General features: G+C 44.8%; 1 protein-coding gene across 1 annotated transcript in view; it reads right to left on the minus strand.

The window, feature by feature from the left end:
- Positions 1–17115, minus strand: part of LOC120052546 (importin-13-like) — a 42998-nt gene that overhangs the window by 5817 nt on the left and 20066 nt on the right. Inside the window, exons 5-18 of the mRNA XM_038999518.1 lie at positions 16820–17073; positions 7095–7235; positions 6538–6679; positions 6253–6419; positions 5668–5788; positions 5442–5589; positions 5056–5237; positions 4906–4932; positions 4246–4380; positions 2825–2977; positions 2613–2693; positions 2302–2439; positions 2082–2178; positions 614–666 (exon numbers count right to left, since the gene is read on the minus strand). Of these exons, the coding sequence (XP_038855446.1) occupies positions 614–666; positions 2082–2178; positions 2302–2439; positions 2613–2693; positions 2825–2977; positions 4246–4380; positions 4906–4932; positions 5056–5237; positions 5442–5589; positions 5668–5788; positions 6253–6419; positions 6538–6679; positions 7095–7235; positions 16820–17073 (1839 nt within the window). The remainder of the gene's footprint in view (positions 1–613; positions 667–2081; positions 2179–2301; positions 2440–2612; positions 2694–2824; positions 2978–4245; positions 4381–4905; positions 4933–5055; positions 5238–5441; positions 5590–5667; positions 5789–6252; positions 6420–6537; positions 6680–7094; positions 7236–16819; positions 17074–17115) is intronic.

Raw genomic sequence — 17115 nt, forward strand, 5'->3', positions numbered from 1 at the left:
GAGGGAGCGAGGGAAGAGGAGAGAGATAGAGATCAGCTCTATCCAAAGATAGAAATTAAAGGAAGAATGTAGAAGGAAGACAAAAACAAACAAAAAACAGAGGGCACCCAATTCGCCTGAATTTATTAATTAATGGAATATTAATTAATTGTGGCTTTGATTGGCTATGGGTTGGAATGACATCCGAAAAGGGGCGTGGCTAGGGGATTCTAACCAGTGAGGTCACAGGGAACTACATCCCAGGGTCATGTTCAGAAGACAACCGAACATGAACATGCTTATTATTGGACACATTCTGGTAGTCCCTCCTCGTTACAAAGCATTTTGTCATGTTTTGTGCCTCCTGGACAAGACCTTGGTGAACGCTGACCCTTACTCCCTCATCAGAATGGTTAGAGCCCTGAGTATTGAAGGAGACAGAGTCCGTCCTTCAATACCACCACCTACTGTCTATTCTCTGCCATGCCATTATGATGGGTCGCCCTCAGACCCTTTAACAAAGAACAAAGAGAAAGAGAGAGCTTGAGAGAGTGTGTGTGAGCGAGAGAGAGAGAGAGAGAGAGAGAACGAGAGAGAAACCCAAAGTGAATGAAATAAGAAACCAAAAACACACCTGAGCTTGGAGTTGCATAAATGAATCAACAATATCAGGATGATCCCTGGGTCCTAAAATATAATAAAGATGAAACTTAACAAATCATAAAGAATAAAGAGAATAATAATATACAAACAGCAACTCAACCGATTCAACAGTCATGTGGAAAGAAAAGAGAACCGAAAATATCTCATTGAAATAATTGTCACACGTGAATAAAGAACAAACAAAGGGGGAGAGAGAGGGAGGGGCATGTGAAGCTTTGGAAGAGTCTTGGGAGAAACAGTGAGCGGTTGAACGAACAGAAAACAGGCAGAGAAAGAGGAGACATGGGTTCCATTTGGAGATAAAAAAAAAGGTAAGAATAACGAGAGAAAAATAAACCTAAAAATAACAAAAGTGGCTTTGGAGTGGGGAACCCAGGAGGCAACTGTTACTGTAACGCTTCAGAGAAAAGGGGCGTCAAGTCCCAAATCAATCCCCCGCCCCTTGGACTAGCCACCCAAAGCCCTAGGCATCTCCCCTAGACACTAGGGGCTTGCTAATAGCTCCACCGTGTAATACGATAGGCAAGATCAGTTTTTTCTGTGTGGCTTACAACCACCATGTGCCTAGGGGATAGTACCCCTGACCATTAACCACCCCCCAAAAAGGTGAACACTTAGGAGGCAACCCTTCCCTTTGCTGTTCCTAGACTCCAAACAAGACCCCATCCCTCAACTCCCCATACACGCCCCCACCTTACAGGCTTATTCAGTGGGGTGCAACCCAGATAGAAATGCAACGAATAGAGCCCACACAAGTCCCCGTTCTGTAAAAGATGGATGTCTCTTCTACACAATACATTTCTATATGAACGTTGTTCTGCAACCACATTCTCTTATGTTTTGTAACATTGCACCATATTGTATAAGATACTGGCCACAGAGCAACATTGAAGGACACTTGCTCAGAAAGAAAGTAAAAATTTAAAAAAAGGAGGCAGCCATTATCAATCAAACACAGACAAAGCAGAAGAAGAGGGAGAAGGGTATGAGAGGAGAACTGAAAGGGGAGAAGAGGCAGACAGTATTCAGGTAAGACCCACTGGATATTATCAGCTTCAAAAACAAAACGTTCTTGTGTAATTCTCCATAGCAGCACAGGAGGACAGAGGATGCATTTCAACAGTCTAACGTGGCTTCCTCTCCTTATCTCCTCCCCTTCATCTGCCCTCATCTAAAAACACAGGGCAGGTGAAAGCAATATGAGAAGACAAGGACTTTAGACTATTGAGATGCAGCCATCCTGGTTTCCACTTGTGCTATGCAGGTATTAGTTGACACACACACTTAAAGCATTTCTCATGGAAGCCATGTTCATTCTCCATGTTCCTTGTTCTCCTGTGAAAGCAGGAGTGTGTGCAGGTTTGTCTGTCAATCAAAATCACCCAAAACAAAAGCAGGCAGAGATTACCCCCCTCCCCCTCCCCTGCAGGACCCCCTACCTTGCTGGAAGATGGAGAGTGTTACTGAGGTGACCAGCTCAAATAGAGCCTTGATGGGAGGGAAGTGCTCCGTCTCTCTGGCAAATATATGGACCATCTGTCAAACACAACCACAGACGGTTTCACATCGGTGCGCCTCTGAATGTATGCATGCGAGTGTGTATGGTGTATGCGAGTGTGTATGGTGTATGCGAGTGTTCTCAAGCGTGTGTGTATGTACCTGTCGTGTGAGGTCCAGTGCTGAGGCCTGTGGTATGGTACTGTACATCTGTCCTAGCATCTCACTGAGCTGAGACACCATGGGGGCAAAGTCATGGAGGAGAGTCTTCACCGACTTCTCAAAGATAGCACACACGGCCTGGGAGGAAGGCGGGAGAGAGATGGGAGGGCAGGGAGCGGAGAGTGAAATGAGAGTTTAATTTCAGCTGGTTCAGGCTGGATTTTTTTATGTTTCATGAACGTGCAGATCATTTATTGAAACTGTTGAGTCAACGCATCACTTTTTTTGTTGTGTGTGTGTTCGTGTCTCACCTCCACCACCTGAGAGTCGTTGAGCCACTTGCTGAGGACCGTCTGAATGAGAGCAAAGACCTGCTGTAGGACCACCACCACCTAGAACACACAGGTTAGTTTGACAACACTAGCTAAATGAGGAACAAATGATGAAAACTGGATGAACGTTCCCCGGTAAAAGAGGTTGCGTGTGGCTGAGTGCTGCTGATGATGATGAAGGTGCATCTCACCGGGTTAGGCCCTGGTGGGGGCGGGGCAGTTTTGACAGGGGGAGCAGTGCTCTCTGCTGATTCGTCCTCCTGTTTGCTAATGTCCAGCGTAGTGAAGAGATTGGACAGCAGACCTAGAATGTGGATTATCGCTAGTTTATTGGACGGGTTGGGCTGGAGAGAGGGAAAGAGGGAGCGAGAGAGTAAGTCAATAGCTTTCCGAAGAAAGGCTGAAACAAGATTTGCCATCAATCATTTTCTATCTGTTGGTTTTTGTGAACGAGTTAACGAGTGAAGCAAAAAGACAGTGAAAGACCATGAAGGGAGGGAGGAAGTAAAAAGGACAGAAGGGAAAGAGGGATCAGTGAAAGACAGAAGTTTGGGTGCGTCAGTCAGTTGATGGCTTCATTTTTCTGCAGATTTCACACACACACTCTCTCTCTCTCTCTAGGGTGACAACACTAATTAAAGCTTCATTAGCAACCATTTAATCACCGCTCGGTATCCATGACAACGGAGCTGTGGAGTACAAGGGAGGAGTCATGTGGCTGGGCTGACGACCCTTCTCTTAACGAGCAACGGGTCATGTTGCAACTGAACACACGCTCATTTGAGATGGGTATGTTCAACTTGGATTTATGCCTTAATCATTCAGAGACGTCAATGGGTGAACATTTTAATGACGAGCACAGTATTTAAGTCAGAATACCACCCTAAATGCATAAAAACAGACATTGCTTGTAGCTAATTACATAGTGGAGGTGCAGTTTCATCTCTTGCCTTAAGGTGCCAGTGTTTGTTAGGCTGCACAGACAACCTAATTCCATAGTCTGATGTTATGGCTATACATCAGACAGAGCGAGCGAGAAGTAGAGAGGAGAAAGTGAGCACAAGAGATGAAACTCTTCATTTGAACTGACATCTGTGTTCACCCAGACACTCAGGTCTCTGCTGACTCCAGAACAGTAGATCAGGGGAGAAATACTAATTCAACACTGATAATGTCACATCCCTATTTGTAGTTAATGTCAGCTTCTTTTTTGAGAAAATGCCAAATCCTTATTTTTTAGCTCTGATAAAGCTTGGATTCATTAGACCTGACATTTAATAAAGAATGTGGTGTGTGTGTGTGTTACGGCCCTGTGATTCAGTAACCAATGGTGTGGTGATGAAGCCAATCTGGTCCCACAGAGAAATGTTCAACTGCAGTGGAGTCACACAGACACAGCGCCTGTTCATATGGACACAGTCCAACAGTGAGAGGGGGAAGAAACAAAAGAAAGAAGAGTGTGTGTGTGTCTGTGTGTGCAGCGTGTGTGTTAGTGTGTAGTGCATCCATGCAGACACACAGTCTGTTCATATGGCCGCAGTCCAACAGAGACAGGAAAATATGTCACTGTAATAACACTGTTACCACAGTGTGTGTGTGTGTGTGTGTGTACCGTCTCATCAGCTAGTTTCTCAAGTTGTTGGATGTAGGGAGTGATGAGAGAGTGCAGGTTCCTCAGTATCTCCTCCACATGCAGAGCAGACAGCAGGAAGCCTAAGGCCTGCATCAGCCACATACACTGACTGGTCTGGAGAGGGAGAGGAAGGGAAGAGGAGGGAGGGAGAAAGAGAGGGAGGGGAGCAGGAAGAGGGAGGGAGGGGAGCAGGAAGAAGAGCGAGAGGAAGAGGAGAGAACATTGTTACACATTTCCAGGACTTTTGAAAGGTTGACTCCTTGTGTCAACTCCTCACAAGCATTCCGCTACACTTGCAATAACATCTGCTAACCATGTGTACGTGACCAATAAAATGTGATTTGATAAGTGGTCTTTTGCTAGTTACCATCCAGTCTTGTCACCAGCTCTTACCTTGTTTTCATGACTGAATGGACTGACTGATTCTATGGTCTGATGTACTCCCTGTGGTTCATTTGAATGTATTGAATATGCTCATTGTTGCATGTGCCAAATGCACAGGCAATAAAGTTTTTGAAAGTTTGACTCTGTCCCTGAATTTCACTATAAATGATTCTCCAGGATGTTGTATACAGTAGAGTGGGTCCAGTCGGGACATTGGGGTTATGGCTTGCATCTCCAGACAGGACTGGGACTGACCTTGTGAATCTGTTTGCTCAGCACCTCCTGTGAAGAGAGAGGATAGCAGAAGCAGAAGAATAAAATATTGACTTAAATGTAATACTTTTATTCAGAAAACACAAATTTAGACATAAAACATATACGGTACACACACACACACACACGTACACGTGATACAGCCACTATGTTGGAGGCATAGGGTGGCAGGTCGTATTTGCACTCTCGGCAGATCTTCTTGAGTGTGGAGACCGAGGAGATGGAGAGGTCTGGGTTCCCCAAGGCCTGGAGTACCAGAGGTAAAACACTACTCAACATCACCGGGTGGTCCGCCAACCACTCTGCTAGAGCTCCTACAGGCAGGAGGGAGAAGAACACAGTGGATGAAAAGAGACTGAACACTATGCTACATGAGACAGGTGCTTTTCCTGTTCTCCTGTCCAATTAGTTTCTCTTCTTTTCCCGCTTATTATTTACCTGGATGAACACACAACAAAATGACAGGTATCACTGTATTAATACCTATCGTGAACACGTATGAGCGTATCACTACCTACCGATAGTGAACATGACGGTGTCGGCCAGTTGGACGTTGTTGATGTTGATTCTGAGGAGGAGTCCGATCAGGCCTGGGATGACATCAGAGTAGTTGACATCTATCGTCTCCGCTATAGACTGGAACCCATACAGCAACGCTTCTGTATGCTGGAGGAGACAATAAAAGGCTTCAGACAGTGTGTTCAGTGTGTGTGTGTGTGTTTGTTGAATGTGTGTGTACCGTACCTGCCATGACGAGGCTTGTTCTGTGTTGGTCAGTATTCGTCCTAGTTTCTCATACAGGTTACTGAGCAGCTCAGCTCCTAGCATCTCATACACATACATCAAAGTGTCTGAGATATCCACCCTGGAACACACAAATGTGTTAAGTCTTAGAATACAGAAGTGTAATGCATACCACCAACAGAAAGCAAGGTTTTGTTATAGAGGTGGAACAATCAATGCTATGGGTGAGGGTGGAGAAAGTGGTGTGTCACAAGGTTCAGTTTTGGGTCCGCTGCTGTTGTCTACTGCCGTAAATGTAGTACACAAAAAAATCTTGTGTTTACACCTCAAATCAAGTGAAATAGAAAGCGCCATTTAACTGTGCAGGGACTAACAGCAGGGCATCACTTTAGAATGTGCTGTTAGTAATGTGCTTCTGAACATCTGATGATCTGTGACTCAAACATTATCATCCAAAATGTGTGCCCTCAGCTGCTACTTCACTTACAGGCTGTTACAATCACAAACACACCCAGCAATAGACCTGTCGGCATACTGCATTTCACTTGCTCGCTCACCCACACAACCCCATCCCCACTCTTGTACCTGTAGATCCTGAACTGCTCCTTCTCATCCGAGGACCATGATGCGTACTCCTGGTCAGAGGGGAACTGGGCTTTATGCAGCAGAACATCCACCAGCTGGAAATACACTGGTCTATAAACCTGCAGATACACCGCCTGTCTCTCAAGGTCAAACGACATGATGTCATCCTGGAGAGAGAGCGAGAGTGTGTACTGTTAAGTGCTGTTATTCTGAACAGGGTAGTTGGGTTTAGGGTGTAAAGTTAAGTGTCCTGGGTTACAGTGTTAATGGGTGTAGAGTGCATACCTGTAGTGTGTACCAGAAGGTGAGTGTGAGGGAGCTGGTCGTCTCGTTGACTGGGTAGTGTCCTGGTATCCCAGTGCAGAACATGATCATGTTGACCAATGCGAGAAAGCCCTGCCAATGCTCTACCTGCTCCAACAGAGCCCTGGGGGGGTTGAGATCAAGAGATGGAAAAGGAGAGAGAAGAGAAACGGGAGAGAGTGAGAGAAACGGACACAGAGCCAGGAAAACTAGGTCAGTGCGCAGGAAGAGTGAGGTGAGGTGGGACAGGCAGGGCTGTTTCTCTAGATAGAGTGTGACAGTTGAAGGGTTCAGACTGGAGCCATTGACATACACAGGGAGACATGACGCCTCCGGAGACAGAAACACACAATAACAAACAGCTTGTTTACCAGGGTGGGCCTGAGCTTGAAACTGAACACGTCATCTGATCTGATTATTTGTTGATTGGTTTGTGAGAATGAACCCAGAAGCATCAATGTCGTCACCAAGCAGTGTGAGGAGGGGAAGTGAAAGGATTGATTGATTGATAGATATGGGGACAGCGCACGCACACGCACCTGGAGTGGTTTTCGCCCATCGCGACAGCGATGCGACAGATTCCGTGTGACGTCTCCATGTCTCCGTTCTGGATTGCCTCTCTTAGTTGTTCCTGCAGGGACAAGACCTGGGGCACCAGCTTCAGTAGCGTGTTCACATATCTACACACACACACAGGGAGACAAAGAGATGGGTTAGTTCACATACCAGGGGAAAAATCTCTACTCAAACCCACCTGCGCGCACACACAGAAATCTTTCACTTTTTACCAGCTTCATCACTCGGTTTCTTTGTTTCATTTCTCCAGTTCTCTTGAAGGTTTAAATTACTCTGGTCTGCTCTTCCTGCCATCTCAGTCCTTTCTAATAAATCTATTGTTTTTTTCTCCGGAAGCACCAACACACCATCTCTCGTTTAGATAATGTTTTTATTTGACCCTCTAAGAGGGAAATAGAGATTGGCTGGAGGTCGGACACAATGTGAACAGAATACAGAAGCAACACTCCTACGCATGTACACACACCCCTGACCTCCTGTTCTGCTATTCTGATTAAGCTCAAACTGCCATCTTACCCTACAATTGACACTGTATGATGCAGGTGTGTGTGTGTTTACAGATCCGGACAACCTTCCAGTATCATTGGTTCTGGCTTCTGAATAATTAGTGCCTTCATAAAGTATTCACACCCCTTGACTATTTCCACAGATTTTGTGTCATTGATCTACACACACTACCCCATAATGTCAAAGTGGAATTTTGTTGGTAAAACATTTAAATTAATTAAACATTAAAAGCTGAAATGTCTGGAGTCAATGAGGATTCAACCCTTTTGTTATGGAAAGCCTAAATAAGTTCAGGAGTAAAAATGTGCATAGTGAGTTGCATGAACTCATTCAGTCTTCAATAATAGTGGTTAACATGATTTATGAATGACTACCCAATCTCTGTACCCCCACACATACAATTATCTGTACGGTCCCTCAGTCAGGGAGTGAATTTCAAGCACAGATCTAACCACAAAGACCAGAGAGGTTTTCAATGCCTCGCAAAGAAGGGCACCGATTGGTAGATGAGTAAAAAATAAAAAAAGACACTGAACATTCCTTTGAGCATAGTGAATTTATTCATTACACTTTGGATGTTGTATCAATACATCCAGTCACTACAACGATAAAGGCGTCCTTCCTAACTCAGTTGCTGGAGACGAACGAACCTGCTCAGGGATTTCACCTTGTCACGATACCAAAACTATAAAAACGATACCAGGCCAAGTATCACGATACCGAGTAGTATCGAGATACCACAGTGGGAAAAGAATCAATGGACCAGCATCCTGTTCGCCCCGTCCCCCGGACGCTTGTTCACATTTTCTAAACGTTCTCCCAAAACCTGTCATTGAAATTCACACTTCTACTCAATAAAACACATTGAATTTAACTTCACACTGTTCAGTGTTTGATAGAATACTGCACAGAACAGATGATTAGCCCATATTTGCAAAGGCCTACCTGTGACTTGACTGGAGGAATGGGAGGAAGTAATACACATCAGAGGAGGCTGCTGAGGGGAAAACGGCTCATAATAATGGCTGGAACGGCGCAAATGGAATGGCATCAAACACATAGAACCCAAGTGTTTGATACCATTCCAATCTTCTGCTCCAGCCATTACCATGTGCCTGTCCTCCCCAAATAGGGTGGCACCAACCTCATGTGATATACATGCATAATGACCTGCATGTCAGGACTACAGAAAAAGGAGGACCGAGCACGCCCCCAATCTCATCGACGGGGCTGTAGTGGAGCAGGTTGAGAGCTTCAAGGTAGGTAGTGCGTACGGCCCAGTACATCACTGGTGCCAAGCTTCCTAACATCCAGGACCTCTATACCAGGCGGTGTCAGAGGAAGGCCTAAAAAAATGCCAAGGACTCCAGCCACCCTAGTCATAGACTGTTCTCTCTGCTACCGCACGGCAAGCAGTAATGGAGCGCCAAGTCAAGGTCCAAGAGGCTTCACAACAGCTTCTACCCCCAAGCCATAAGACTTCTAAACATCTAATCAAATGGCTACCCCCCCCCCCCCCCCCCCCCTCCCCCCATGTATATAGTCTCGCTATTGTTTTTTACTGATGCTCTTTAATTACTTGTTACTTTCATTTATTACATTTTTTAAAACAGCATTGTTGGTTAGGGGCTTGTAAGTAAGTATTTCACTGTACTACACCTGTTGTATTCGGCGCATGTGACTAATAAAATTTGATTTCAAATACAGCAGTTATGTTATTTTGGACCACCAGGCTGCTGATGTCATGCAGCCTGTCGTTTTTGAGTATATACTATTTCATAATGACAAGTTTGACGTCGGACGACAATTGAATGTTCATGAAGTCACTGCGCCAACTATCGACAGACATGTCAATAGGCGAAGATTCAACCAGCCTTAACTCATGGGTACACTCGCAATGGCTGCCTGGCATTGTGCCAAAATCACATCCATGGTAATATAGAATGTTCATTCAAATGATGTTAACTGATGTGGCGAATGCAATGGAATGTACAGTCGTGGCCAAAAGTTGAGAATGACACAAATATTAATTCTCCAAGTCTGCTGCCTCAGTTTGTATGATGTCAATTTGCATATACTCCAGAATGTTATGAAGAGTGATCAGATGAATTGCAATTAATTGCAAAGTCCCTCTTTGCCATGCAAATGAACTGAATCCCAAAAAACATTTCCACTGCATTTCAGCCCTGCCACAAAAGGACCAGCTGATATGTCAGTGATTCTCTCGTTAACACAGGTGTGAGTGTTGACGAGGACAAGGCTGGAGATCACTCTGTCATGCTGATTGAGTTTGAATAACAGACTGGAAGCTTCAAAAGGAGGGTGGTGCTTGGAATCATTGTTCTTCCTCTGTCAACCATGGTTACCTGCAAGGAAACACATGCCGTCATCATTGCTTTGCACAAAAAGGGCTTCACAGGCAAGGATATTGCTGCCAGTAAGATTGCACCTAAATCAACCATTTATCGGATCATCAAGAACTTCATGGAGAGCGGTTCAATTGTTATGAAGAAGGCTTCAGGGCGCCCAAGAAAGCCCAGCAAGTGACAGGGCCGTCTCCTAAAGTTGATTCAGCTGCGGGATCGGGGCACCACCAGTACGGAGCTTGCTCAGGAATGGCAGCAGGCAGGTGTGAGTGCATCTGCACAAACAGTGAGGCGAAGACTTTTGGAGGATGGCCTGGTGTCAAGAAGGGCAGCAAAGAAGCCACTTCTCTCCAGGAAAACTGTCAGGGACAGACTGATATTCTGCAAAAGGTACAGGGATTGGACTGCTGAGGACTGGGGTAAAGTCATTTTCTCTGATGAATCCCCTTTCCGATTGTTTGGGGCATCCGGAAAAAAAGCTTGTCCGGAGAAGACAAGGTGAGCACTACCATCAGTCCTGTGTCATGCCAACAGTAAAGCATCCTGAGACCATTCATGTGTGGGGTTGCTTCTCAGCCAAGGGAGTGGGCTCACTCACAATTTTGCCTAAGAACACAGCCATGAATAAAGAATTGTACTAACAAATCCTCCGAGAGCAACTTCTCCCAACCATCCAGGAACAGTTTGGTGACGAACAATGCCTTTTCCAGCATGATGGAGCACCTTGCCATAAGGCAAAAGTGATAACTAAGTGGCTCAGGGAACAAAACATCAATATTTTGGGTCCATGGCCAGGAAACTCCCCAGACCTTAATCCCATTGAGAACTTGTGGTCAATCCTCAAGAGGCGGGTGGACAAACAAAAACCCACAAATTCTGACAAACTCCAAGCATTGATTATGCAAGAATGGGCTGCCATCAGTCAGGATGTGGCCCAGAAGTTAATTGACAGCATGCCAGGGCAGATTGCAGAGGTCTTGAAAAAGAAGGGTCAACACTACAAATACTGACTCTTTGCATCAATTTCATGTAACTGTCAATAAAAGCCTTTGACACTTATGAAATGCTTGTAATTATACTTCAGTATTCCATAGTAACATCTAACAAAAATATCTAAAGCAGCAAACTTTGTGAAAATTAATATTTGTGTCATTCTCAAAACCTTTGGCCACGACTATATTTTTTGTAATGTCAGTTGAGTTGAATCATCAAATAACAGCACATATTTATGGGTACATTTCCTGCTTTTAATTCCAGCTTTGCTCCTATGGGTACACTAGCAATGGATGCCAGTCCAACCACTATGCCATCATTTACTTGAACCATTTATTCTATTTCTATGGCAGCGCATGCAGTCAGGAGCCGAGGAAAGGAGAAAATATGGGTAAAAAAATTAAATGTGTTGCTATTTGAACGGTTATTAAAGACCGCGGTCATTTGGCTGGCCAATTACCGTTATCCAAAATGCCATGACCAACATAGCCCTGTGTGTGTGTGTGTGTGTGTGTGTGTGTGTGTGTGTGTGTGTGTGTGTGTGTGTGTGTGTGTGTGTGTGTGTGCATGTTATTCAGAGGGTAATGGGTTGAGTATTTGAGTGACTGTGCATTTAAGAGTGTGAGTGTCTATCAATGTTCCCTATAATTTTATGGGGTACTGAGTAAATTTTAGGTTTTGTGAGTGGAAATTGAACATGGTGAGAATTTTGTGCAACTTCTGGCGAGCGTTTATAGTGAACACTGAGGCTGTACCCTTACAGTTTTAGACATTAGCCAATAGGCTATTGTGGCTATTTGAGCATAATGTAGACCTACCAACAAAACCACTGGAGCAAATCCCGTAACACATTTTCACATAGAAATCAAAAGCTATTTCCATGATATATCTTAAAGTAGCCGATACAGTGCATTCGGAAAGTATTCAAACTCCTTCCCCTTTTCTACATTTTGTTACATTACAGCCTTATTCTAAAATGGATTAAATACATGTTTCCCCTTATCTACTTAGAATACACCATAAAGACAAAATGAAAACAGGTTTTTAGAAGGTTTGCAAATTCGCAAAATTTGCAAAATTGAGCTCAGGTGCAACCTGTTTCTATTGATCCTCCTTGAGATGTTTCTACAACTTGATTGGAGTCCACCTGTGGTAAACTCAATTGATTGGACATGATTTAGAAAAGGCACACACGTCTATGTAAGGTCCCATAGTTGACAGTGCATGTCAGAGCAAAAACCAAGCCATGAGGTCAAAGGAATTGTCCGTAGAGCTCCGAGACCGGATTGTGTTGAGGCACAGATCTGGGGAAGGGTACCGAAACATTTCTGCAGCATCGATGGTCCCCAAAAACACAGTAGCCGCCATCATTCTTAAATGGAAGAAGTTTGGAACCACCAAAACTCTTACTAAAGCTGGCCACATGGCCAAACTGAGCCATCGGGGGTGAAGGTTCTTGGTCAGGGATGTGACCAAGAACCCGATGGTCATTGACAGAGCTCCAGAGTTCCTCTGTAGAGATGGGAGAACCTTCCAGAAGGACAACCATCTTTGCAGCACTCCACCAAATCAGGCCTTTATAGCAGAGCGGCCAGATGGAAGCCACTCCTCAGTAAAAGGCACATGACAGCCCGCTTTGAGTTTGCCAAAAGGCACCTAAAGGACTCTGACCATGAGAAACAAGATTCTCTGGTCTGATGAAACCAAGATTGAACTCTTTGGCCTGAATGCCAAGCGTCACATCTGGTTGAAACCTGGCACCATCCTTATGGTGAAGCATGGTGGTGGCAACATCATGCTGTGGGGATGTTTTTCATTGGCAAGGACTGGGAGACTAGTCAGGATCGAGGGAAAGATAAACGGAGCAAAGTACAGAGAGATCCTTAATGAAAACCTGCTCCAGAGCACTCAGGACTTCAAACTGGGGGCGAAGGTTCACCTTCCAACATAACAACCCTAAGCACACAGCCCAGACAATGCAGGAGTGGCTTCGGGACAAGTCTCAATGTCCTTGAGTGGCCCAGCCAGAGCCCGGACTTGAACCCAATCGAACATCTCTGGAGAGACCTGAAAATAGCTTTGCAGCGATGCTCCCCATCCAACCTGACAGAGCTTGAGAGAATCTGCAGAGAAGAATGGGAGAAACTCCCCAAATCCAGGTGTGCTAAGCTTGTAGCGTCATACCCAAGAAGGCTCGAAGCTGTAATCGCAGTGTAGATTGATGAGGGGAAAAAACAATTCAATCGATTTTAGAATAAGGCTGTAACATAAGAAAATGTGGTAAAAGTCAAGAGATCTGAATCCTTTCCGAATGCACTTTGTCGAGAAACGTGCCTATTTTCTTCGAAAGTACGTAATGTGACGATTCCAAACCTGTACGATATTACAGATAGCAAGTTAACTACCTCACATAATCGGGAAAAGATTTGTAATGTTTTACTTCTCGTTGATGAAATCCGTGCTAATGTTGGATTTTTGAGCTAGCGCCCAATAGACTCCCTTTCATTCCTTGAAGGAGAACGCTCCTTGTCCCAAAATCGCCCAGAATGCACCGTGCATCCCATTGACACAGGAAACGTTGCCCATGCTCTCCCCTCAAAAGTATATCAGCCGTTGTGAATGTCAGACTCTACTCTGAGGCACATTGATCTGCAGGTTGAACATATTGAGATTGTAGACTCCTAAATTGATAGTGCAGTTTGTTTAGGCGATTTTACAGCCAACTAGCTACTTTACATGCTGATAATGTCTTTGGTATTATTGTGTGTAGCTAGGTTTGCTTGCTAGCTAGCTACCTAGCCCATCGAGAGAGAATTTCACTGTAGATTTTGTAGTTGACTTGAGCTGCAACAGATTTCCACATGTTGCTACCAACCTTATTATAATGCTAAAATGAAAAATATTGTTCTCACAGTGTTATTTAACAATGTAAATTAAAAGGAATGAGTGGTTTTGGGTGGATTTTTCTTTTAAAAGCACCTAATTTCCCCTCCCTCTTTTCATCCCTTTCCCTCTGTTTAAACACATTACAGTGAAGTCATTTGGGAGGATGCTATTGGTCCAACGGTCTTGTTGCCAGGCAACTAATTTCCCCTGTCCAGTAATTAAGTAGGAGGGAAATGGGTGAAAAGGGGGAATGACAGAAAAGGGAGAGAAAGAGAAACATTGTAAGTGAAGGAAAGAGGAAGGAAGGACACACACAAACAGACACAAAAATGTACACAACCATCAAATGTGGAGTGTTTCTGCCTCAGGATGGATGACACTACGAATGAGAAATATGAGGTTCATATTCATTCCTCCTACAGTCATACTGGCCTTACTTATAGATCAATAAAAACAACATGCATGATGAGGAGACTTGAGAAGTTGAACAGAGAAGTAATGTGCTGTGCGTGTGAGAACAGGCCTGTCAGCAGAGTAATCATAGCTCCAACCTGCCGGGTGGATGTGACACCTCTTCCTCTCCCTTGCTCATCTTTCTTTCCCTCCCCGTCTCTCGGGAGGGGGTACTGGGTGCCTGCCATCGGAGCCAATCGGAGCATGATGACATCGCTCCCCAGCTGTGTAACCATGGCAACACCAGCCAGCCTCGAAATGCCCCCCTCCCTCCTCCCTTCCTGGCAGTCAACTTTCCATGTACTCCCTCCATTCTCTCCCTCAGTAAACCTCTTTTCTTCCATCCTCCCCTCGGCTGTCAACTCTCCCTTGCCTGTATTTCTCTCTGCATCGCTATTTTCCCCCCCTCTCTCAGATGCCCTTCCCATACCCGCACTGTCCTCTTGGCTGTCATCTCTCCCTGGATGTCTTTCTTGCTCCCTTCCCATCTCTCTCTCTTTGGTTGGAAATCCCGCTCAATCGCTCACGGAGCGGAGCTTACGCATCACTCCGGTACTACATGTCCTTTCCAACCACTCCACTAAAAACCACTCCACGCTCACAATGGAAGAAAACTGCTGCCCCAAATTCACTCCATTCATTAAAATCACAATTTAACCAACACACAATTATTTTTGTGACTTCCTGGACCTACCAATTGGTTTTGAAGTACCAAACATATGGATTTGAATGAAAAGTATTTGAATAAACATTAAAAAGGGAATGTAAGAAGCCCAGATCATTTCAAATAGGCTACATGACATATTAGAACATCATATAAACACTAAATAGGTCAGGAGCCTAAGAATGAACAAAATTTAAGGCTATATTGTTTTAATTATTTCAAGGCTATAGCCTACAAATAAATACATTGTGAAGCATTTGTGAGTGTGACACAATAGGCTGGTAGGAACATAAAGCGCTCAGCATTTAAACAACATTTTGTTGTATTAAAATCATTAGAGTCTATAAAATGTGCATATCTGCTGTGATTTACTTAGAATTAAATACAAATTAAACAAAAAATGACTTCAGTGCCTTTGAAACATGAGTTTGGCCAGTCTGTGGCTTCAGGCTCATGTGATGGTGCCTGGAGAGCAGGCCAGCAGCGAAGAATATCCTCTCCACACTCGCAGAGCAACTGGAGATTCTAAACACCCTTTTGGCCACTTTTGCCAGGCTGGGGAGATGCAGCGCTGGTTTTTCTCTCTCTTGTATTAGGTAGGCCTAAACGTTTTTAGGCAAAATAACCCAATAAAAACGTAAAGCTCCTTGGACGTGGGAATATGCCAGGTCTATTGGGCCAAAATCAATTATGGTCTATTGTACAGATAATAGGGGGAAAAACGAGACAGTTATCTACCCACCTCGTTCCTTTCTTTTAGCATGTGCACATAGTAAGTACACCTTCATGCATTCGAAATACATGTATTTTCAGATTCCACAATGATTCTTTAGTTGTGGACACTACATCACCACACTCCCTCTCTTGCTCTTGGTCCTCATCTTTGTAAGTCACCTTGATTTTGCACCTGTGTGTTTAATCAATTTCTTTATGGAAATATTTAGTTAACTCCATGACAGTAGCTAAAGCAAGGTGACTTACATGCTGACCAGACCGGACACGTCGCGTGCGCGAGCGTCGCAAAATAAATGTCGAAATCCATGTTATTCAATTATTGCGCCAACAAAGTCTGCGAGGCCAAGGGCTAAAATAGAAGTCATTCCTATTTCTGACGCAGATCGCGCTGAAAGTCCTGCCACTCCCATCTCCTCATTGGTTTATAGAAGCAGGTACCCACGTGCCTGGTGATTGAAAGACGAACTTTGTTGTCGGTTGTCGTGGTAATACAATGAAAGTTTAGATGCGATCACCATATAAGTTCAAAGATGAAAATGCCTGGAAGGAGGAGAGATGACTAGAAACGATTCGGTTGGCCGTTTTATGTGTGGATTAATTGTCGGAGTAGAGGTTCTTGTGCATTTCAGGTAAAATAACAACTCAATGTTTATATCCCAGGACAAATTAGCTAGCAACAGCAAGCTAGCTAAATAAGACAAATTAACGTTAGCTAGCAAGTGCAAGCTAACTAGCTAAATTGCCATACATGTTTAATGCTTTTCGACCTGTCCCCAAATTAGTGTCATTGGTTCAGAGTTTGTTTTGATATTTTAACCTGCGTGTCGTGATCGCGTTTGGTGTAGGGGGACAAACGCAGCCGGTTTGGGTTCCGTGTTTAAAAGACTACAAAATGCATGCTGAGCCTGGCATGCCCTGAGCTCATGAAGTGAGCGCTACTGGAGTGAAATTGGAGCAGGCGAGAAGGCCGACGCTCCAGCCAAAAGCGGGGCGAAATTCCCATTGGGCACACTCCGCTCCTCGCTGCTCCGCTTACATACTCTGGTTGACACACCCACTCAACCTCCCACTGGCTCGGACGCACCTCTGGGAGTCTGGTTGTGATATGGCGTTGACAATAGCCTCCACGGCGGTCTCAAACAGCTCGGGGTCTGGTAGAGCAGTGAAACAGTCCTCCACCAGTCCTTCACTCTCACTGAGAGGGACGTCCAGCAGCACCCAGGAGGACAGACAGCGCAGGACACGAGCCTTCACTGCCCCGGGACTGTCCTCTTGACGCAGCAGCTGCTGGAGCAGTGGACACACTGACCCCCACTCTCGACCCAGAGCACCTCGCACCTACAGACAGAAAGACACAAGGTTACAGGAAATACTAACCTG

This window comes from Salvelinus namaycush, chromosome 8 (assembly GCF_016432855.1).
Source record: "Salvelinus namaycush isolate Seneca chromosome 8, SaNama_1.0, whole genome shotgun sequence".
Classification (NCBI taxonomy): domain Eukaryota; kingdom Metazoa; phylum Chordata; class Actinopteri; order Salmoniformes; family Salmonidae; genus Salvelinus; species Salvelinus namaycush.